Source organism: Scyliorhinus canicula, chromosome 3 (genome assembly GCF_902713615.1).
Source record: "Scyliorhinus canicula chromosome 3, sScyCan1.1, whole genome shotgun sequence".
NCBI lineage: Eukaryota > Metazoa > Chordata > Chondrichthyes > Carcharhiniformes > Scyliorhinidae > Scyliorhinus > Scyliorhinus canicula.
The window spans coordinates 147,934,132-147,959,422 of record NC_052148.1 but is presented as its reverse complement, the minus strand read 5'-3'; the positions used below and the strand labels follow the sequence as shown (position 1 = coordinate 147,959,422).

Sequence of the window (25,291 nt, the reverse complement as noted above, 5' to 3'; positions counted from 1 at the left end):
TCCTCCAGCGCCTTCAAGGTAGGGAAAGTACCATCTATAAACAGGTCTCCCATCCTTCTAATGCCTGCCCTATACCAGCCTTGAAACCCCCCGTCTATCTTGCCCGGAGCAAATCTATGGTTGTTCCGTATCGGGGTCTAATATGAGGCCCCCTCCTCCTTCCTGTGCCTTTTCCACTGACCCCACACCCTCAGTGCCGCCGTCACCACCAAAAATAGTCTTTTAACTCGCAGGGTCTTGTTTGCCCACACAAATCCCGTAATCTGTTCAGCTGCTTGAAGAAGGATTTGGGGGATGAAGATGGGGAGGCACTGAAAAATGAACAGGAATCTGGGGAGAACCGTCATCTTCACAGTCTGCACCCTTCCCGCCAGGGAAAGCGGGAGCATGTCCCACCTTTTAAAGTCTCCCTCCATCTGCTCTACAAGCTGAGATAAATTGAGCCTGTGTAGGGCATCCCAGTTCCTGGACACCTGTATACCTAGGTAACGAAAGCTCCTCTCCACCATCTTGAGCGGGAACTCTCCCAGTCTCTCCTCCTGACCCCTAGCGTGGATTACAAACAGCTCACTTTTCCCCACATTCAACTTGTACCCCGAGAAGCTCCCAAAGTCCCTTAGGATCCGCATGACCACCCCATCCCCCCTATCGGGTCCGAAATATACAATAGCAGGTCGTCTGCGTAGAGGGAAACCCGGTCCCCCCCTCCCCGGACCAGCCCCTTCCAGTTCCTTGAAGTCCTCAGCGCTATGGCCAATGGCTCAATTGCCAGGGCAAATAGTAGCGGGGATAGGGGGCCTCCCTGCCTCGTTCCTCGATGCAGCCTAAAGTACTCCGACCACAGCCGGTTCGTGGACACACTCGCTATGGGGTCCTGATACAGTAGCTTGACCCACCTTATGAATCCCTCCCCGAATCCAAGCCTACCTAACACAGGTACTCCCACTCCACCCTGTCAAAGGCCTTCTCCGCATCCATTGCAGCCACTACTTCTGCGTCCCCCACCCCCCTCCGAGCGCACCATAATATTATTATTATGAGAGCCTCCTCACATTTGTGTTCAATTGCCTGCCCTTGATGAAACCCGTCTGGTCCTCCTCAATCACTCCCGGGACATTCAGGAGCGATATCGGCCTGTAGGACCCACATTCAAGCGGATCCTTCTCCCTCTTCAAAATGAGCGAGATCAATGCCTGCGACATCGTCGGGGGGAGGTTTTCCTCTCTCCTTTGCCACCTTAAAGGTTCTTAGCAGGAGTGGGCTCAGTAGCTCCGAGAACTTCTTATAAAATTCTGCAGGGAAGCCGTCCGGACCCGGGGCCTTGCCCGACTGCATACTTGCTAGGCCCTTAACTATCTCCTCCAACTCAATCGGGGTTCCCAGTCCCTCCACCAGACCTTCATCCACCTTTGGGAACCTCATTGCTTCCCTAAATTGCTTCATCCCTTCCCCTCCCCTCGGGGGTTCTGACTCGTACAGCTTCCCATGAAACTCCTTGAAGACTTCATTGATCTTCTGTGGGCCCAATACCGTGTTACCTTCCTTATCCCTCACTCCCCCGATCTCCCTGGCCGCCTCCTGCGAAGTTGGTGCACCAGCATCCTACTGGCTTTCTCCCCATACTCGTAGACTGCCCCTTTCACTTTCCTCAACTGTGCCTCTGCCTTCCCAGTGGTCAGCAAATCGAACACCGCCTGCAATCTCCCGCGCTCCTTTAGCAGCCCCACCTCGGCAGCATCCGCGTACTTCCTGTCTACCCTAAATATCTCTCCCACCAGCCTCTCCCTCTCCGCCCTCTCCCTCTTCTCTCTGTGCGACCTAATAGAGTTTAACTCTCCCCTGATGACCGCCTTCATAGCCTCCCAAACCGTTGTTGCTGTTACCTACCATGTGTCATTTGTTATCACGTAGTTTTGAATGCTCATCCTTATCCGCCCACACATCTCTTCATCCGCCAGCAGCCTTTGCTCTACCCCCAGTCGCAAGTCCACCCAGTGCGGGGCATTGTCCGAGACCGCAATGGCCGAATACTTGACCCCCTCCACCCTCGGGATTAACACCCTGCTCAACACAAAAAAGTCAATCCGCGAGTAGACTTTGTGGATGTGGGAGAAAAAGGAGAACTCCTTCGCCCTCGGCTGCGCGAATCTCCACGCCCCCCATCTGGTCCATGAACTCCCACAGGGCCCTGGCCGCCGCCGGCCTCTTTCCCGACCTGGACTTCGACCGGTCCAACACTGGATCCAAGACCGTATTAAAGTTCCCTCCCCCCCCTTGTACATTACCCAAAGTCTCGACGGATGCAGGAGCCCGAACTTCACCCCTTTGCTGTGGAGGACCGCCTTAGCCCGATTGTATCCCGCATGCCTCTTAGCCAGTTCAGCTCCCAAGTCCTGGTATATGCGAATCTCGCCGTTCTCCCACTTACTGCTCCGCTCCTTCTTTACCCAACGCAAGACACGCCCCCTGTCTGTGAAGCGGTGGAACCTTATCACCATCGTCGTCAGTGGTTCATTCGCCCTAGGCTTCCTCGCGAGGACTCTATGTGCCCGTCCAATTCCAAGGGCCGCGGGAAGGCCCCCGCGCCCATCAGCGTTGCCAGAATTGTAGTCACATACATGCTCGCGTCCGCCCCCTCCGCCCCTTCAGGGAGGCCCAGAATCCGCAGGTTGTGACTCCTAGACCTATATTCGAGGTCATCCAGTCTCTCCTGCCATCTCTTGTGTTGGGCCTCGTGCACCTCCACGCTGACTGCCAGGCCCAGGATCTCATCCTCGTTCTCAGATACCTTCCTCTCCACCTCTTTAATCACCTTCTCCTGCACCTTCTGAGTCTCCACTATCTTTTCCATGGAGGCCCTCATAGGGGCCAGCATCTCCATCTTCAGCTCTGCAAAGCAGCTTCTCATAATGTCTTGCTGCTCTCTCGGCCATTGGGTCCATGCTGCTTGGTTCCGCGCCAGCCGCCATTTTGTCCCCCGGACCCGCTCCGCTCACTTCCCCCCCATATTGCTCTTTTAACGGCCCCGCTCCTGGTTCCCTCCATACAGCAGTGAGGAGAACCTCTCCAGCGTCCTTTGCCACGTCAGTAATCACCGCCAAAGTGCCGTTGCCACTCCATTTAAAGTCCTGAAACTCCGATCCCGGCGGGAGCTGCCGTGTGCGCGACCTATTCGGATATGGCCGCTACCGGAAGTCCCAATCATACTGTGTATTAGGGAGAGGGGCACATTTTTCCTCAAAGTCTTGTGGTTATGTTTTCTTAACCATGGCTGTATGGTTTGTTCTGTTAATTTATATCTAACATTACAAATTTTACACTTTGTCTCTGTCTTCTTTGCAGACTTGCCTTCATAAATCAGACGTTCGGATTGAATCTTTGAAGGAGGATCTGAAAGACTTCTTGCGGAAATCAGGTTTGCAAATAAGAACTAACATAAGAACATAAGAACTAGGAGCAGAAGTAGACCGTCCGGCCCTTCGAGCCTGCTCCGCCATTCTATAAGATCATGGCTGATCTATTCGTGGTCTCAGAACCACTTACTCGCATTCTCGCCATATCCCGTAATTCCTTTATTTTTCAAAAAAACATCTACCCTATCTTTAAATATATTCAATGAAGTAGCGTCTACTACTCCTTTTGGTAGGGAATTCCATACTTTAACCACCCTCTGAGTGAAGAAGTTCCTCCTTGATTCAGTCCTAAATCTGCTCCCCCTAATCTTGAGGCTATGCCCTCTTGTCCTACTTTCACCTACCAGTGGAAATATCCTTTCTACTTCTATCTTATCCATTCCCTTCAACATTTTATAAGTTTCTATTAGATCCCCCCTCAACCTTCTGAATTCCAGTGAATATAATCCCAATCTACTCAGCCTCTCCTCATACGATAACCTCCTCAACTCCGGAATCAGCCTAGTGAACCTCCTCTGCACCCCCTTTAGTGCTAGCACATCCTTTCTCAAGTGTGGAGACCAAAACTGCACACAGTACTCCAGGTGTGGCCTCACCAGCACCTTGTACAACTGCAACATAACCTCTCTACTTTTAAACTCAATCCCCTTCGCAACGAAGGACAAAATTCCATTTGCCTTCCTAATTACTTGTTGCACCTGCAGACCAACCTTCTGTGACTCATGCACAAGTACACCCAGGTCCCTCTGCATAGCAGCATGCTGCAGCTTTTTACCATTTAAGTAATAATCCGTTCTATTGTTACTCCTACCAAAATGCACGACTTCACACTTATTGACATTATACTCCATCTGCCAGACCTTTGCCCACTCACTCAATGTATCAATGTTCCTCTGTAAGGTTTTACAGTCCTCAGTACACTTTGCTCTGCCACACACCTTCGTGTCATCTGCAAACTTGGATACCTTACACGTAGTTCCCAACTCCAAATCGTCTATATAAATTGTAAATAACTGTGGTCCCAACACCGATCCCTGAGGCACACCACTCGTCACTGATTGCCAGCCAGAATAGCACTCATTTATTCCCACTCTTTGTTTCCTGTTAGACAACCAATCCTCTATCCATGCTAGTACTCTACCCTTAACACCATGCATCCTTATCTTATGCAGCAGCCTCTTGTGCGGTACCTTGTCAAAGGCCTTTTGGAAATCTAGGTACACCACATCCACTGGGTCCCCTTTGTCTACCTTGCTCGAAATGTCTTCATAGAATTCCAAGAGATTCATCAAGCATGACCTGCCCTTCATGAATCCATGCTGTGTCCGTTCAATGGGACAATTTCTATCGAGGTGCCCTCCTATCTATTTCTTGATAATAGACTCAAGCATCTTCCCCACGACAGAGGTTAAGCTAACCGGTCTATAATTCCCCATCTTTTGTCTACTTCCCTTTTTAAACAGTGGCGTCACATTTGCTGTTTTCCAATCCTCTGGGTCTGCCCCAGTGTTCAGCGAATTTTGGAAAATTACCGCCAGTGCATCTGCTATTACTCCAGCCATCTCTTTCAGTACCCTGGGATGCATTCCATCAGGGCCAGGAGACTTATCTATCCTGAGCTCCATTAGCTTGCCCAACACTTACTCTTTCGTGATAGTAATGGTTTCCAGGTCCTCACCTACCTTCTTCTCTTGTTCAATTGCTGGCATGTTATTAGTGTCCTCCACTGTGAAGACCGATACAAAATATTTGTTGAATGCCTCCGCCATTTCATCATTAAAGTCTGAACTGATATTTAACAAAATACTAGAAAAATTATATCATAAAGGAAATGTGGTTAATGGTCATTAGATGGACATTTTGCATAGTATATAGTTTGTAGTGTTTAACATTATCGGTGTGATTTTCAACGCAACCTCAACCCATTGCTTATTTCGCTGCGGCGGAGGTGGCCGCCATTGGCTGGTGGCAGGATCTTCTGATTCCGCCATTGTTAATGGAATTTCCCTTTGAATGAACCCCTGGCTGCTGGGAAATCCGCGACTGGAAGATCCCGTTGCATGCCCGGCTGCAAAATTCACCCATCACCCAGAAATCTGAAGGATTCGTACAGGTGACAGTTTTGAAGTCATATGTAGGGTTTTTCTGCAGTTCTTCACCTGTTAAGCAGTTATATTACAATAATTTGTGATTAGCTGCACTGCTGGTACAGTAGTCTAGGTAAGTTCTGAATAATGCTTCAAAGTTACAAAAATATGTTCTCCCTTAATTACAATAGTTCTCAGTCTCTACTGCAGTATTATTTTATGAAATTTAAAAAAATCTGTATTGTCTTGCTCAGTTTGTAAGATGATAAGATATTTTTCCAGAGTTTGTCAAGCCATCGATTAGAGGCTTGCCATGTATCAAATCAAATACTTAGGGCCTGTATTTCCGACCCAGGCTTGCGAAATGCGATCACACCCTTTTGTGATTTCCCAAACACAAGTCTGCCTGCGAACCCAATTCCTGCAATACTTTTGACTCAGAGATGTGGGCAGGTGCATTTCGGTTTTGTGAGATGCCATACAGTGCAGGAGGAATGAGGATATGAAGGCTGGCTGTTTAGAAGGCCCACTTCAGCAATGCAGCTCCCAACTTCATTCTTATGCCCTCTAAGCATCACTGCTCAGCCCTTTGCACATCATGCCCTTATACACCCATGCTCACTCATACTCTTCATGACTCTATTTATCCTCAATAGCCACTGAATCACTATGGGCAAACCACAGAATGCTTTGAAATGAACATTAAAAAAAAAATCTAACAATTGAATAAAGCTGTGATTCAACACACTCTGACTGAAAAAGCCTGTAATTCAAAAAAGCCATTCATCAAAAAATATAAATCAGCTCAAGTGGTCATTCTTCTTTAAAAAAAAAGATCTAATTCACTTTGAAAATCAAAGACAGATAATCCTTTAGTAACTTCATTAAACTGTGAATCAAACTGTAAACACGGCCCATTGCTGAAATAAGTGTTCATTAGCTTTTGAAACTCAACCAAGCATTCAAAATTGGCTCAGCTGTCAAAATAAACCCTGGGGAATGCAAACAGTGAAATCCATTGAAACAAAAAACTAGATGACTTTTTTTCCCCATACTGTGACAGATGCCCTATCAATTAAAGCAGTCCCAAGATCGAATGACTGTTTTTTCTTTTCTCCAATTGAAAGCTGCTCTGGGGCAATATTCAGCTGAAACGTATCTGGGCATTTAAATCACTTCAAATTGCTACGCAGAGATCCCTTGCAGTGTTTTCTTCAGTTTTAAATGTGTAATTGTACTTTTCCCAACGCATAAGGCACTCTAATGCATCTCAACTCTTAAACAATGCTGATCTACGTAATGGTCAACTTACCTTTAGAGGACCGAGCCCGATGACAAATTTCTACAGTTAAAACACATCTACATCACAATACAGCATCTAGTAGTGATATGTGGAATTGTCAAAAAAATTAACATGTACCTGCCAGAACGTTCCGGACTCCTCAGCAAGCTTCCCCAAAGTGGTCACAAAACTCTCCGACCTCGACCTCCGGAGAGTTGTGTTTGGGGCTGCAACCTAAGGCATTCCGACTTGTGAAATTGGCACATAAAAATAACGTATTGATGAAAAGACACCGTAAATTTGAAATTAGTGCATAAAATTCTAAGCTTTATTCATTTCAGACTCCATTCCTGCCGCTATCACCAGATGAAAATCCAGCCCTTAGTATCTTAAGTTATGCAAATTCATATGCATAGTGCTTCAAGTCATCACAATAAATTTTGGACAAGCTGATTATAGACATCAAATATTAATTCACTTTATAATGAATCTTCAAAAATTGTCAATAGAAAGAATTAAACAGTTGACCAACTCCCTAGTGTCTGATAGTAACTTTCTATCAGATCATGAGAGGTTTACAATACTGATCCAAGTAGGTTCAGAACTGCAACTTGCACTGCAAAAGTCCCTCATCACTCAGAAAAAGCATTGCAAAGTGATTCATAAAATTGCAAGAACTGAACCAAAGAAAGAAATATGAAGGGATGTGGAGTATAGGGAGACCAAGAGCTTGTTCAGAGGGATAATCTTAAAGGATAAACGGATTTAGGGAAGAAAATCCAGTGTGTTGAACTTTGGTTGAGGCTCATGAGTTAAATTTTTGACACCCACCAGAGCTAGGTGCGGAAGCAGGCAGGGGTAAAAATAGCTTCACTGGCCAATGTGGCAATTCCCTGGCTCCATCCTACCTCAGGCCATTTTTGAGTAGCCAATCAGATTTCATAAGAACCATTTGTTTCCAATTAAAGGAGACTGATGAGAATTTTCCAGTTGGCCTCTAGGTTCCTACAGGCAGAAGGACAAGTTTAAAAGCTGGGAAATTGCCTCGAGGCCCAACGTGCCTGGAGGGACTCCAGAGTTGATGATGTAGGGATGGGAAGAAAGATTGCTGTGATACATACTTAGCTATGATTGGAATATGAGATAGGAATCAAATGAGAATAGAACAAATGAACTGGAAACTGAATGAAGTGCTGAGTGTTGGAGAAAGATGATGGTGTGGTCGATTGTTTCAAAGGCGGCAGAGAGATTGAAGGACGATGCACCAGGGTCACAGTCACTGACTGTGACTCCTGTGACTTTTGTTAGAGCTGTTTGGTCCTGTGGAGGAATCTGTGGATTGCACTATAAATAATATAGTTGAATTTGAAGCACAATTAGTCATTATGACGACGACCTCAGCATGGTTGAGAGTTAAATACTCTTGACTACTTTTGATTGATTGATTCCAGAGATAAGCAAGAGATTAAGCCGTTTATGCCTGTACTCTCTTCAGTTTAGAAGAATGACAGGAGATCTAATTGAGGTATATAAGCTGATAACGGTATTGACATAATAGATGTACAGTGGATGCATCCGCTTATGGTCCAATCTAGAATGAGAGCTAATAGTTTTAGATTAAGGGGTAAGAGACTTAAAACAGAGATGAAAATAAGTTACTTCTCTCAAAGGGTCGTGTAGAATTCACTACCCCAGAGTGGCATGGGTGCCAAGACATTGAATAAATTTAAGGAGGAGATAGACAAATGTTTAATTAATAATGCGTTGAAGGATTATGGAGACTGGATAGGAAAGTGGAGTTGAGGCCGAGAGATCAGTCATGATTGTATTGAATGGCGGAGCGAACTCCAGGGGCGGAAGTCTCCGTTCCCCCGCAGGGTCGGGGAATCCCCCGGGGCCGGCGTAAATCCCGCCCCCGCCGTGACCGGAATTCTCCGCCACCCGGGAATCGGCGGGAGCGGGTATCACGCCCCCTGCGGCGATTCTCCAACCCGCGATGGGCCGAAGTCCCGCCGCTGACAGGCCAATCCCACCGGCGTGGTTTAAACCACCTCTGTGCTGGCGGGATTGGCGACGCAAGCGGGCCCCCGGGGTCCTGGGGGGTGGGGGGGGGGCGCAGGGCGATCGGACCCCGGGGGGTGCCCCCACGATGGCCTGGCCCGCGATCGGGGCCCACCGATCAGTGGGTGGGCCAGTGCCGTGGGGGCACTCTTTTTCTTCCGCTGCTGCCACGGCCTCCACCATGGCGGAGGCGGAAGAGACCCCCTCCACCGCTGACGCACCGGCGCATGCGCGGACCGGCGAAGGCCTTTCGTCCAACCCCGACGCCGGGCGGCGTAGCGCCAAAGGCCGTTGGCGCCAGTTTTGGCGCCGGCCGGCGGAGCGGAAACCACTCCGGCGCGGGCCTATCCCCTAAAGGTGCGGAGAATTCGACACCTTTGGGGAGGCCCGACACCGGAGTGGTTGGCGCCACTCCGCTACGCCGGGACCCACTGCCCCACCGGGTAGGGGAGAATTGCGCCCCAGAAGTTGAATTGCCTGGTCCTAGTTCTTATGTTCTTGCAGGACCCTTAAAAGGGACAACAAAATTAGGAAAGGAGGAACGTAGTCATTTTAATGAAAGAGATAATTAGACAATTGCCACAATAAGAAAAAGATCACATGAAGGGTGATTAGGCAGAGTTAAGGAACATTGGAAAATGCAAGACGCAAGGAGTACAAACCTATTGATAGTGAATATAATGTTATGTTATGGGGATTAGGAAGCATGTGGAAGAAACAACGTACTTCTATAAGATCCTTTTTTCATAGACAGTGAGAAACAAAACAACTTGACTAACAAAAGCAATGAAGCTCTGGCTTGTATTTTGGACAGTTTTCTAGAATAATATGCTTTAGAACGGCCAAGGAAATGAGGACATATAGTATTGAGCAACTAATCAGAATTAATTAACAATCTGTTAATAAGGGAGTATCTTGCAAATGATGACCATGATATGATTGTGTTTGAGAGGAAAATGGGAGAGTCTGAAATCAAGGTTTTTATTTGAAGGCTAACTTCCAAGGGATGAGAAATTCATTTACCATTGTGAATTGGGCTGAACAGTTACCATGTAAATGTACAAATAGTGGGAAGTATTCAAGGAAATAATTAATGCAATGCAAAACCAACACATATCCCCAAAATGCAAAAAAGGCCCACTTTTGTAGTGAGCAGCTATGGTCATCAAATGAAATAAGAGAGGGTATCAAGTGGAAGGCTTACAAATACAAAGAAAGATAAAATGCCAGCAGAGACCAAGGGGATACACAGAAAGCAATATGAGGTGCAATAAGTGACTATGCCAAAAGGCTTGCTCAGGATTTCAAAACCAAACATGTAATTTTAAAAATAAAAATTGAGAGAGATTTGTAAAGGAAAATCTTGACGCATTAAAAGTGAGACTATTATGATAGGGGATGCCACGGGATACAAGAAAGCGGTCGGGGATAACATTGTCAGTAATCAAAACCACATGTAGAAATACTGGAAATAGCAAGGTTGGAAGAGTGTTGTCCAAGGAGGGAGGCCAGTAGAACGTTGAGTTTAGACAGGAGAGGGCAACATAAGAACACAAGAACTAGGTGCAGGAGTAGGCCATTTGACCCCTCGAGCCTGCTCTGCCATTCAATAAGATCATGGCTGATCTTTTTATGGACACAGCTCCACTTACCCGCCCGCTTGGGCAGCATGGTAGCACATTGGTTAGCACTGTTGCTTCACAGCATCCGGCTCCCAGGTTCGATTCCTGGCTTGGGTCACTGTCTGTGCGGAGCCTGCACATTCTCCCTGTGTCTGGATGGGTTTCCTCCTGGTGCTCCAGTTTCCTCCCACAAGTCCTGAAAGATGTGCTGTTAGGTGAATAGGACATTCTGAATTCTCCCTCTTTGTCCCCGAACAGGCTCCGGAATGTGGCGATTAGGGGCTTTTCACGGTAACTTCATTGCAGTGTTAATGTAAGCCCCCTTGTGACAATAAAGATTATTATAACCCTTAATTCCTTTACTGTTCAAAAATCTATCTACCTTTGCCTTAAAAACATTCAACGAGGTAGCCTCAACTGCTTCACTGGGCAGGGAATTCCTCAGATTCACAACCCTTTGGGTGAAGAAGTTCCTCTTCAACTCTGTCCTAAATCTGCTCCCTCTTATTTTGAGGCTATTTCCTCCAGCTCGAGTTTCACCCAACCTCCCTGGATACAACCTCCCTTCTTCAATCTTATCTATTCCCTTCATAGTGTTATATGCTTCTATAAGATCCCCCCTCATGCTTCTAAATTACGATGAGTATAGTCCCAGTCTACTCAGTCTCTCCTCATAAGCCAATGCCCTAAACTCCGGTTTCAACCTAGTGAATTTTCTCTGCACCCCCTCCAATGCCAGTACATCCTTTCTCAAGTAAGGAGACCAAAACTGTACACAGTACTTCAGGTGTGGCCTCACCTGCACCCTATACAGCTGCAACATAACCTCCCTGTTTTAAAACTCCATCCCTCTAGCAATGAAGGGCAAAATTCTATTTGCCTTCTTAATTAGCTGCTGCAAACCAACTTTTAGCAATTCATGCACTAGGACACCCAGGTCACTCTGCACAGCATTTAAATAATAGTCCATATTGCTGTTATTCCTACCAAAATGGATGATCTCACATGTACCAACATTGTCCTTCATCTGCCAGATTATTGTCCACTCACTTAAACTATATATATCCCTCTGTAGTATTTCAGTGTCCTCTGCACACTTTTCTCTACCACTCATCTTAGTGTTACCTGCGCACTTCGCCACATTACAACTGGTCCCCGACTCCAAATCATCTATGTAAATTGTAAACCATTATGGTCCCACCACTGATTCCTGAGACACACCACTAGCCACTGATCGCCAACCAGAAAACCACCCATTTATCCCCACTCTTTGCTTTCTGTTAGTTAACCAATCCTCTATATTTGCCAATATATTACCTATAACTCCGTGCACCTTTATCTTATGCAGCAGCCTTTTGTGCGGCACCTTGCCAAATGGTGCCTTCTGGAAATGCAGATACATCACATCCACCGGTTCCCCGTTGTCCACCGCGCTCATAATGTTCTCAAATAATTCCAGTAAATCAGTTAAACATGGTCTGCCTTTCATGAACCCAATGGGACAATTTCTATCCCGATGTCTCGCCATTTCTTCCTTGATGATGGATTAAAGCATTTTCCATACTACAGAAGTTAAGCTAATTGGCCTATAGTTAGCTTTTGTCTACCTCCTTTTTTAAACAGTGGCGTCACATTTGCTGTTTTCCAATCTGCCGGAACTGCTCCAGAGTCCAGCAAATTTTGGTAAATTATCACAAGCGCATTTACTATTTCCCCCGCCGTTTCCTTTAGTACCCTGGGATGCATTCCACCAGGGCCAGGAGACTTGTTTATCTTTAGTCCCATTTTCTCGCCCATCACTACCTCTTTAGTGATAATGATCGTTTCTAGGTCCTCACCTGCCATTGCCTCCTTGCCATCAACTACTGGCATGATTTTTGTGTTTTTCACTGTGAAGACCGAAACAAAATACCTGTTCAATGCCTCAGCCATTTCCTCATTTCCCATTATTCATTCCCCCTTCTCATCCTGTAAAGGACCAATGGTTACCTTTGCCACTCTTTTTTGTTTTATATATTTGTAGAAACTTTTGCTGTCTGTTTTTATATTCTGAACTAGTTTACTCTCATAATCTATCTTACCTTTCTTTATAGCTTTTTTCGTGGCTTTCTGTTGACCGTGAAAGATTTCCTAATCCTCTAGTTTCCCCACTAATCTTTGCCACATTGTATGCATTTTCTTTCAATTTGATACCCCCTTTATTTCCTTCGATGTCTATGGATGATTATCCCTTTTCCTACAGTCCTTCCTTTTCACTGGTATTTCTGGTACAGAGGGAGGTGAGATGGAGACTTGGGGCTATGGTGAAAAGTATAACTCGGTGGAGTAAATTTGGCAAACTGAAAGTTATTGTCTTGTGTTAAACCCAGAGTGTCAATGCGGTCATCCACAATAAAGTTATGGATAGTGTGGGCATTATTTGGGTGTGGACAGACATTTTGGAGGGAAATGCAGAGCAAGGAAGGGATTATTGATGTCAGAATCAGATGGGGTTGAAAGAATGAGAAGGAGGTTTGATTATAGCAGGCATCCTTGGCAGGATACAAGGGCATTCAGACATTTGGGGCGGAATTCTCCGCTCCCCACGTGGCCTGGGAGAATCACGAGAGGGCCCCCCGACATTTTTCACGCCCCCCTGGCGCCCCCTGCAATTCTCACCCCCCCCCAAACTTGGAAAAATCGCTGCTCGACGTTTTTCACGGCGAACGGCGATTATCCGAGCCCGATGGGCCGAGCGGCCGGCCCTTCACGCCCGTTTCAACAAGGCAGCAACCACACCTGGTCGCTGCATTCGTGAAATGGGCGCCAGATGCCCGTTTGGGGCATCTATGGGCCCGATTGGGACGGGAGCACCATGACTGTGCTCGGGAGGGGACAGGCCCGCGATCGGTGCCCACCGATCGTTGGGCCAGCATCCAAAACGGATGCACTCTTTCCCCTCCGCCGCCCGACAAGATCAAGCCGCCACGTCTTGCCGGGCAGCGGAGGAGAAAGACGGCCACCCCGCATGCGCGGGTTCATGCCGTCTGCGCGATGAAGTCATCCGCGCATGCGTGGGTTGGAACCGGCAACCCGCGCATGCGCGGATGACTTCACAAATTCGCCGGACGCGCGTCATTCTCGGCGCGACGAGGTCGCTGCCGAGAAAGACGGAGGCCCGCTCCTAGCCCTCTTGGGGGTGAATTAGGTGTGGGGAGCGGGCTCCGAGGCCGTCGTGAACCTCGGCCGAGTTGACGACAGCCTTCACGAATTCGGCCCCCTGTGGAGAATTCCGCCCTTGGTGCCACCTTGTTAAGTAGGTAGGGAATGTTTAGAGAGACACAAAGGACAGGTATGGACTTACTCAAGGGGAAATTCAAGCTGGAACAACAGTGGGAGAGTAGAAAGTAGAGGAGTGATTGTAGGTGGGGAATTCTTGAGAAGGGAGAAAACAATGATTAGAAGGAACACGAGGTGGAAAAAAAAACTATTGTGCTCGCACCTGGAACTTGGAATCGTATTGTCGATTCCTGGTTAATTTGCTGTCAGTCTAGATTCAATAAAATCTGAGATGGATTTGCAGGTATCATATCATTTAATAATAACTAACTTGCAAGGCTGACTTAATCCATAGGACCTCAGGACACACACACTGTCTTCTGAGAGCCCAGAATAAAGAGAGACAGAATACAAAGAAGCTTCTGCTGATATATTCAAAATCACAGTAAGATTCACATATAAGCTTCCCATTGGTCATTCTATACACCTCCTGACCTGGCCCTATATCCTAATTGGTCACTTTGCATTGTAACCCCAGCATCTTTGATTCCTTCTGACCACGAGGTTACCATCCCCCGCGAGCCATGAAACTTCTGCTTTCCTTTGTTCTGTCTGTGACCACAGTGCCCTCAGGGTCCTAGTGCCTAATTTTATCACATTCATTTATTCATTTCCTCATTCCCTCCTTTTATCATTTCATGATAAACTATCGGTCCAAGCCGCAGTCACGGCCCCTCATCTAGGAAAACTTGTTGCTGCATTTCTAAATCCTACTGCAGCACCTCATCGGCCGCTGCATGCTCGTGGATCCTAACAGTCAAGACTCTGGCGGCGGCTATTTGTTCCACGGCACCCTGCATTTTACCCATCACGCATTTAAGGATGATCGTGCCCACAAAGATGCAGGCAAGATAGTCAAGAGCATAACGGTTCTGCATGGCAAACAACCCGAGTTGAGATAATTCCCTGGTTAGTGCCCCAAGGGCCCCTAAGGTCTTGTTTCCCAGGATGGTAAGGCCGCAAATAAAATACTTCCTATCGTTGACCGCCAAGGAACCCCCCATACCACCCCAGTGTCTAGGCGCTCAGAATTCCCCATCCGGCTGAGTGGCCCCGGTTGGGTGCTGGAACCTGAGGTTTCTTCCAACCTTCGAAAAATTCGTCTGAGACTGACCGACGCGCCAATTTATGGTGCAGTATCCACTCAGTGGGGCAGGGGACTGTGGTGGGGACTAGAGTCCCGATAGCAATTTGGCGGGGAAATGGGAGTGACTAAACATTGGCCGCTGTACCATTAAAGAAAAAGTAGTATCCTTGCTCCGTGTACCGGCTGGCATCACAATCAGTATATTGATTGAGCAGGGAACCCCCAGTAGCCCATTTCATCCAGCTTTGGAACGCCCATTCGGGCCTCATAGCAATGCGGAACGCCCTAGACTCAACAGTGATATGAGAGACATTCGCCCAGCTACAAAGGAGCTGGATGCCTAGCGTCAACGGGACACAAGTGGCATTGTAACAGGCACATTGACCTGATGTCAGGGTTATGCAACACTTTGGATCAGTACAAGTGGAGGACAGACATGTTATATTCATTTTCATCTCTACCAGCAAACAGCCGTACCTCTCACTGCTGAAACAATTCTCATATGACCGGGAATCTCTATTGGGAGTGAAGGGGCTAGATATATATGCCCTCCACCGTTGAAGCTTATCCTAGTGAGAGTGGGAATTATCCCCAGGAAGGGGAAGGCGAATAGCCGGTGGGCCGAACCTGGATCGTAAGGAAGAGTAACTTGCGCGGGCGGTGGCTCGGAACTCTGACAATGAACCACAGTTGGGGGAGTGCCCCAAAGCGGTGAAACAGAACATAACCTAGACACCTATGTGGGGTTTGGGTAGCAGACAACCCTCCCCTGGCCATACAAGCGGTGGTAAATCTAGAAGAGATTCATACCGTCCAGGTTTCCCTCATTCCGGATCCTAAATAAATTAAGTACATCTCCTGATAATCTACGTCTGGTTGTACCTCCCCTCTTACACAGCCCTTCCTCTGTCTAGTCCCTCTTTCTCTCTCACAACCTCTTCCTACCCCCTCCTCATAGTCTGATTTTACCTGTAAGGCATCAAGGTTAACACATCCAAAATCAAATTTACATATGCTCCAAAAACAAGGCAATGTCCATGCAGTCTTCCCTTCCCATCGTTGGGACCGGTGCAATTGCGTCATAAGTCCTGCATGGTCCGTTAACCAGATGACCTTCCATGAGTCGATACCACGTCCTCGTATATGGGGGCAGCGAAGAACGTCATCTTTGCAGAGGTGGAATGTCCGGGTACTTCGGTTGGGGTTACAGATGTAGATGATATTCCCCTGTTCCATTACCGCCGCCGATGTCACTCTAAGCGAGGCGATGCCGAAGATCACACAGGCGGCGTGTAGCCACCCCATCATGCTTCACACCTGTAAAATAGCGCTGGGGAAGGGAGGCAGGTTAGTGACCGACCTTTTACAGTTGTGGAGGTAGACCCAAACACTCCACCCCTCCACTTTAACTGCAGTGGGGGTGGTAAGGAGAACTTGGAAAGGCCCCTCCCATCGTGGCTCTAACCCTTTCCGAGTCCAATTTTTGACCATGACATAACGACCAGGCTGCACTGAGAGCGAGCTATGTGATAGGGACGGTGACGAGTGAGCTGCACGGTACTGGCCATGGAGCTCCTTGAGGGCGTTAGTGAGGGCTAGAACATAGTTAGTCCTTTCTTTAGTCAGATGGTGAAACTGGACCAATCTGGGAACAGGCAGGTTCCCGGGAGTTCTAATGGGCCTGCCGGAAAAGACTCGGCAGGAGAGAGCCAGGCCGATCCTGCAGGTGTGACCTACAGCTGAAAGAGGACACCGGAGAGCAACTTAAGCCATGTCGGCCCCGTGTCCGCTCTTAATTTAGCCACTTTAGTTTTGAGGGTCTGATTATGTCTCTCAACCAACCCGGCTGACTGCGGTCTGTCCACACAGTCTAACTGCTAACATATCCCCAACTGGGAGCAGAACTCCTTGTTAATCTGTCCAATCAAATGAGGCCCGTTAACAGAACTTAACTGAGCCGGTATTCCGTACATAAACACCTCATCACATTTTTACAGCCTTTGGCTCTCCGTCCTCTTCCGTCTGGTGTCATGGTCACCAGTGACGAGATGTCATCTTTGGTGAATAATGATGGGCCAAGCCTATCGGCAGCATCCGAGCCCTAGCCAGCGCACAACACATATTAAAGCATCCAATGATTGTGCAGTCTACAATTATAATAACAAGTATTATCAATCCATGCAGCAGGTAAATCCCCATGACCAAGCTATGAGAGATAACCCCGAACTGAATCTGACTAGATAGATAGCCATCCTCAATACTACTGTGTTTTCCTTAGGATTTATATCCTTCTTATAGTTATACTGACTAGCAACTATCCCTCAGCCTTGTCATTCGTGTTTACATGTCAGGATTTGTAAACTGTGCAGGAAAATCAATGGTAAATGCATCCATCTCGCAGACCAGTGTCAATAGACCCTTTGTGAGGTGCTTTCCTCAAGTCCAATCACCGTGAACCATAGCTGGCGCCACTCAGGAAGGTAACACAATAGCCATTCCGGTTGTTCCACTACCTCCAAGGCATCTGACTACCTCGGGGCAGTAGCACCATAAAAGCGTCCTCATGTCCCTTAGAAGCAGCCCACAACTCAGTCCATCAGCGACCAAAAGGTCCGTATCCCTCACTGGGATTTTTTGTAGGAAGTGCTTTCCGTTTCCCATAGGAATGGTAATTGCTGATATTTTGTATCATGCACTGATTATCTTGCTTTATTAATTGCAGGAGCGTCAACCAATCCTGTTTCTATTTCTGACTTCCTGACTCTGACGTCGAACATTGTACTGAATCATGTAGCCTGCCCGCCCTGGCTTACTTGAGACAATAGCTCCGTTTTCTTCAACCCCCCGTTGTCTGTTATCATTTTCCTTACCGCATGGATTGTATACTTGCCATTATTTGGTTTTTCTTAAACACCACGCACGCACTTAGTACAGTTAACTTCTTGTGGTTACAACCCAATTGAATTTATACATAACAGTCCCTAACAACTTACAGGACATTTAGTCTGTAACAACTGTTATACTCTCCAATGCTATATTGGTTACAAATTTCCCCTCGCGGCAGCAAGCTGCTAATATTCTAGACCAGTGCCTCTCAAAGTGTGGTACGTGTACGCACCGGTACGTGGAGTGTTTCCAGAAAAGAAAGAGACAGTAATCCTGGATTGGCTTGTTTCGCTCACCGGTCCCTGGCACATTGGGAAAAAAACTGCCGGTACGCCACATCAGATAGTTTGAGATGCACTGTTCCAGACTACTGTCATTTAAAATATGGGGGTTCCTCGTCAGTCACTGCTGTCTGCCGAGACCCTTAATAACTCCTCCGCGTAATACGTCCCTCCTGGAGACCACAGATCACCCATCAGCTAACGTCCCGTTAGAGATGTCTGACCGGAGGTTTCAGTATTCAGTAATAATTTGATATTTTGATTTGTTGCTAACCCGTAAGGTTTTTCTTCCGGGCTCTATCATTCAATTCCCTCAAACATGTAGCCAATTGTATCATTAGTTTTTTCCCATACTGTCTGAAACATTCTTCTGCAGAGTGTTGTTCAGGTTCTTCATCGGTATGATCGTTGCTTCATCTGAAACTAAAACGAACAGGTCAAAGGCGGAGAGGGTCCTATTTCTTAATTTGTATCTTCCTATCCGTGCTTGGATATTCCAGAAGTACCATCTAGCATAGCCCACGTACTGCCTCACAAATCGATACCATAAGTCTGTCACTTGTCTACAAGATTGCACAGCCTTTTAAAGTCACATTGTTGTCGGCCAAATTATCCTTGCAGTAATTGCACGTTGTCATTAATCTATCCCACTTACACTGACACTTATGTAGCATGGTGGTTAGCACAAATGCTTCACAGCTCCAGGATCCCAGGCTCGACTCCCGGCTGGGTCACTGTCTGTGCGGAGTCCGTACGTCACCCCCCCGGTGTGCGTGGGTTTCCTCCCACAGTCCAAAGATGTGCGGGGTTACGTGGATTGGCCATGCTAAATTGCCCGTAGTGTCCCAACAGCAAGGCCAAGGGGGAGGGGAAGCCGTTGGGCCACGGGTATAGGGTGGATACGTGGGTCCGAGCGGGGCGATCATTGCTCGGCACAACATCGAGGGCCAAAGGGCCTGCCCTGTGCTGCACTGCTCCATGCTCTTGGATTCAAAATCCCCTCTGTGGTCACAAACCTCAATCATTAAAGTTGCCTGATATTCCACAAAACAATCAGGACAAACCTGAATGCCCCAAATCTCCCTGGGGGCTGCAGCATCCCATCGCTGTCTTTGCAAATGCATTATCCATTCTCCTGAATACTCAGTATCTGACCGTCTCCTGAGTTTCATATGACTACTACCAGTCCAAACAATCGGGCTACAGAATGCCCCACAATCCAGACTTGTGGTTTCCTGATACTCACTGTGAACCATTTTAAACTGAGGGCCATTAATCACCGCCCTTGTGGCCTGTTAAGCCTCCTCCTTCTGTTATTGCACCCCTGAGTGAGATGCGAAGAATCTCAAACTCCTCCCCTTTTGCTCACCCAGTGATCCAATCTGGTCAAAACCTTCCCTTGATACATTCCTGATAGTGCTACTGCATTTACTTTAATTACTTTATTTTGATGACGACCGGATTTGTATGAAAGTAAGATCCAAACATGACATTTGAACTTTATCAGCTGTCCAATCAATGCTGCTAACAGGTTTTAATTCACTGTCTCCTCCCCCATTGGGTCATTTGTTTTAAATGTGATACAATTTCATTTGCTCCAGACACCATGCTGCCCTAATTCAACTGTATGTGTACCCAGAATCTGAACAATCTTGTCTTTACATTTTACAGCTTCACGGATGATGTTCCCCGCAGTCTTAGTTGGTAGCTTCACCCAAACTTCCTCTAAATTAGCAATTGGTTTTAATATCTTAATTTTTCTGCATCAATTTTTTCATTAAATATTTCCCTGCAATCAGATTCTCATTTCCTGATACTGCAATTAATTCTCTTAATCTAACTTCTGGTCCAATATCTTTATTCTCCAAATCTCCTTCTTCAATGTCTATAACATGGTAAACATCATTATTTCTGCAAGTGACTTTTCGTGCTCGTCGGGCACTAGGACCCTGCGGAGCCATGCAGTACAGCTTACACAAAGCTGTCTGCTTGAACATCTCTTTGTGTGAATTTCGTGCAGAGCACATTGCTCTGCCGGCCATTTATAACTTCGAATTGATTTGAAACTATTGTATTTATTTCCCCCATTTATTTATTTATTTTTTCAGCCAAGACTATGCCGAGTTGCAACTAATCATTTACGAATCCCAATTTATACAGTTTGATTTCAATTTTTGTTTTCTTCCTGAGAATTATGTTTAATTAACATCATTATTACTAAGGTTCTGAAGAACTTTCAAATACTTACTCCGTTTTAACTCTCACTTTAATACCTCCTAAAACACAACATTTCACAAAACTAGGAACAGAGGTTATCACATTCTTATCAAACAGACTCATTCATTCATTGGAGATCTCCATTCAGACAAAGGAATTCACATCCGTATACGTGCATTCATCAACACACAAGTCATTTATAACCCAATTCTGTTTCATTCAAACAACCCATATCTTCGCGAAGCTATAGTTGAACGGCATTGAACTGTCCGCAAACATTCCATCAGCGATCCTTCCTTCACTGAACTGTTTCGCGACATCACATCAACCCGGTACGGACCTTAACCAATTTTTCATCAAATTTAAAATTGAACGGAATTGAAGTGTGCGCCAACATTCCATCAGCGGTCTTTTACTGAACTGTTGCGCGATATCACATCAATCCGTTAAAGACCTTAACCGAATTAAAGTATAATTTAATAGAGCCAATTTTTAATTTGCTACTCACATGCAACCGAGTAACCAGGCAACATCCCATCAGACACCAACTGAACTGTTCGCCTCATGCAACTGAGTAACCAGGCAACATCCCATCAGACACCAACTGAACTGTTCGCCTCATTCCAAAACTTAACGAAACCTGCAATGACTGAAATAAAATCTTTGAATCCATCAGACTGACCTTTGATTTCGTCGAGGCAATCGGGCCTAATCAAATGCGAGTGATTAGACTGTTAGCAGAATACGAGACAGAGGAAAATCGATATAAAAATACCGTAGGGCCCATAATTCCCCTCTCCCCGTCTGCAAGCATTCCAATTCTGATTTCGCAGATGAAAGGCAAAATTATCGAGAAATCCGGATTTCGGCACCAAATGTGGATTCCTGGTTAATTTGCTGTCAGTCTAGATTCAATAAAATCTGAGATGGATTTGCAGGTATCATATCATTTAATAATAACTAACTTGCAAGGCTGACTTAATCCATAGGACCTCAGGACACACACACTGTCTTCTGAGAGCCCAGAATAAAGAGAGACAGAATACAAAGAAGCTTCTGTTGATATATTCAAAATCACAGTAAGATTCACATATAAGCTTCCCATTGGTCATTCTATACACCTCCTGACCTGGCCCTATATCCTAATTGGTCACTTTGCATTGTAACCCCAGCATCTTTGATTCCTTCTGACCACGAGGTTACCATCCCCCGCGAGCCATGAAACTTCTGCTTTCCTTTGTTCTGTCTGTGACCACAGTGCCCTCAGGGTCCTAGTGCCTAATTTTATCACATTCATTTATTCATTTCCTCAGTATTCTAATCTATCCATGATCCAAAATAAGTATGAATAGGAACTCTATGTTGGGGTTTTAGTTCAATTAAAATGACTTATAACCCTGTTGGGCAAATTGACTCATAATTGATTATCTTTCATTTCAGTTGAGAAAATATCTGTCGAAAAACAGAATACTGTGGATGTTGGAAATCTGAAATAAAATAGAAAATTCTGAAAATAATCAGCAGGTCAGGCAGCATCCGTGAAGAGGGAAACAAATGGAGCTGAGATGCAGATTGGGGGGATGGTTTCACAGATGCTGCCTGACCTGCTGAATATTTCCAGCATTTCTATTTTATTTAAGAAAATATCTGTACTTGGTACAGTTTATTTTGTTTAAAGTATAATGAGTCCTCGTTCTAGGACTGTAGATATTTCCTTTCACCTCTGTACGTGCATACCATTTCCTGGGCAATCAGAAAGGCTGGCGGTTTATGACTAAAGTTGTGCCAATATTTCTGTGTAACCGGCCTCCGTGTTTTGCAATAGAACCCAGATAGTTCTTCTTATTTTTTTGAGGTAAAGTGGCAGGCATTTGTTTGATGCATTTGCAGTGAACTGGATCAAAATTCTTTGGCTGTTGTGATTCACGTTTTGCACCAGCAGTGCGCCCTCGCTTGCGTGGGGTGGCTTCAATGGGAAATCCCATTGACAAGTGACGGGAAGACAGAATCCCACTACCGGATGGCCGAGGGACTGGAGAATCTAGCCCCTGATTGACATCTGTACCTTTTGGGAATCTCTGGAACAAATCCATATCCTTACATAATGTTGGAGAAAGTAATCTGTCATTCTGTATCTGTTAATTTGCTCTGTGTTTATGGCTCTCCCTTGTAATGTTTAATTCTCTTCCTAAGTAGCTATCTATTTAACACTTCCATTAAAAAATAAAGTAAGAAATAGTACATTAGTCAGTGTTGTATTAACTGCTTTTGCAGCAATGTTTTCCTGCATATACCCACTATCGTTTGAAAAACGTATGGCCCAGAGTTTTCTGTCAGTGGCGAAGTGGCGGGAGTCAGACCTGATTTGTAATCCCCTTTCATACATAGTAGTAAATTGTGAAGAATAGTTTTATTACTGATATTTTCATCTACCTAGCCTGACAGATATACTTTCATAGATTATTTGTCCCTCTGCTGATTTATGCCTGTGATTATGAACCCCAACTCTTTACATATAAAAATACTTGCAAGTTGTGGGTAAATAGGCAAAATATTTGAACTAATGGTTCTTGCCCCTTTAAACACCAGATGGGCTGAACCATTTGCATGCACTGTTCCAGAGTTTATTAAACTACACATGCAATTTCTCTATTTCAGTAAGTGAGATCATCAGAGGGTATGAGGCCACTGCGCCCCTCAGTAGCAGCAAATGCTTAAACATTCATGGTTGATATAGAATTATAGAATCCATACAGTGCAGAAGGAGGCCATTCGGCCGATCGCGTCTGCACCAACTCTCTGAAAGAGAACTCTGCCGAGGCTCAATCCCCCACCCTAGCAGTTCTAATCATTGTGCTACCGTGCTACCCACTATTGAGAAAGGAAAATGCACCACTTAATTTGCCCAAATTTACTTGAAAAGATTTGTTTGCTTGCTTTTTAGTTCTGTGATGACTGTTCAAATTAATAACCTATTGTATTATGTTGTTCATGCTTCTCAACCTTTTAAATGAGCGAATATTTGACTTAGTTTTTGAATATGGGCAGCATGCTGGCAGACTGATTAGCACTGCTGCTTCACAGCGCCAGTGACCCGATTCGATTCTGACCTTAGATGACTGCCTGTGTGGAGATTTGTGGTTCTCCCGGTGTCTACGTGGATTTCCCTGGGATGCTCTGGTTTCCTCCCATGGATTGGCCATGCTAAATTGCCCCTTTGTGTCCAAAGGTTAGGTGAGGTTATGGGGATAGGACAATGGAGTGGGCCTAGGTAGGATGCTCTTTATGAGGGTCGGTGTAAACACGATGGGTCGAACGGCCTCTTTCTGCTCTGGAGGAATTATATGATTTCCACCCTGAGTTAGAAGCTGGTAGCTTTGTGATTTTCAGCTCTAGTTTCTGAATTGGGTTAACATACAGTGGGAAACTTGAGTCCTTCCACTGCTTCATGTTATTCAGAAACTGAAACAACCATCACTCTTTAAGTACTCAAACACTTTTTTGAAAAAAAGCTCATGGCCGGATTCTCTGTTCCTGAGTTCCTGAGACTAAGGATCCTGAGACTGGATTGTCCGTCCCGCTGCCCCAGATTTCTGGTTCAGCACGCCACCGGGATGCTCCGTTTCAGGAGTTGGTCAATGGGGTTTCCCATTGTGGGGCAGCCCCACGCTGTCGGGAAACCCCTGGGCTGCCGGCAAAATGGAGCATCCCGACAGTGGAGAATCCAGCAAGTGTTGATGCTGGGGCAGGATTAGTGGAGTTCCACGACAGTAAAACTGGCGATGTACCTGGATAAATTCACCAGCGCCATGTGGAACACAATCGATTCCAATGAGAAACGCTGCTGGAATCGCCGGGTTGGGGATTGATACTCAGGAGGCTTATAAGCTGCATGCGCATATACACACTTCACTCCCCACACACACCATCCCAGCCAATAAGATGGCAGCAAGATCAGTGGCACCCTATTTCATGACACAGAACTTGAAATCCTGCTGGATACCGTGGAGGAGAAGCAGGCAATCCTGTATCCCGGGGTAGGAAGAAGGCTGCCAGCTGCTGCCGTTCACTGGGCCTGGGTGCAGGTGGCAGAGGACCTCAGCGCCGTGGGCAATACCGCAAGGATTGGCCAGCACTGCCTAAAAGTAACTGCACAACCTCCTCAGGACGACCAGGTGAGTAGGCAGCACTGTGCCTCTGGCACTAACCCCCGCCCCATACACACGTGACTCGAACCCCCTTTGGTGTGTGGAAAGCGGCCTGCCATCTGCAGGTGCTCCCAGGACAACATGTATCCTATCGCTCACCCCCTGAACCCGGGGCTTCTCAGTGATGGCCTGCGAACCCCGCTGCCCGGGCATCCTATTGGGCACGGACCACATTGAAATGGACGTATTATGCCAACCGGGCATATAGGGTCTCCGTGATGGCGCGGATGCAAGTGTGCACCGAGGTCTGTGAGATCCTGGACAGGTCCCCACTCGGCGCCTGGAAGGACACCGTAGCTTAGATGTTCAAGGCGACCATCGCCTTAACTGCCACTGAAAGAGGGTGTCCTCCCTCATTCCCCACGGTGCCAGGTGCGCCATGATCTGGCAGATATGTCACACTGTTCCACTGCTCAGCATGCCTGGTCTGGCTGATCCTCGAATGCCTCGCATGAGGCCTCATGCAGAACTCCCTTTGCAACTCTTCCCCCTTGCCTTGTTGAGGGGTAGGCTCTCCATCTTCACCGGCTACTTCCTGTTCCTCTGAGTCAAGCTCCGCTACTACATGGCCCTCCTCCTTGATCAGCTCCAGATCGTACAGCCTCAGTGCATCCCCCAGGGCTGCTGCGACTAGGAGGAAGGCCACCCTTCCTGGTTGAATTCCAATTTGCATTGTCTGCAGGGGATGAAAGGATGACATGTTAGCATGAATAATAATAATCTTTATTCTCACAAGTAGGCTTACATTAACACTGAAATGAAGCTACCATGAAAAGCCCCTAGTCGCCACATTCCGGTGCCTGTTCGGTTACACGGAGGGAGAATTCAG

At 46.5% G+C, this 25,291-nt stretch overlaps 1 protein-coding gene across 1 annotated transcript in view; it reads left to right on the top strand.

Annotated features, from left to right (window-relative positions):
* Nucleotides 1-25,291, top strand: part of tbc1d19 (TBC1 domain family, member 19) — a 168,783-nt gene that overhangs the window by 19,988 nt on the left and 123,504 nt on the right. Inside the window, exon 2 of the mRNA XM_038791449.1 lies at nucleotides 3,343-3,415. Within this exon, the coding sequence (XP_038647377.1) occupies nucleotides 3,343-3,415 (73 nt within the window). The remainder of the gene's footprint in view (nucleotides 1-3,342; nucleotides 3,416-25,291) is intronic.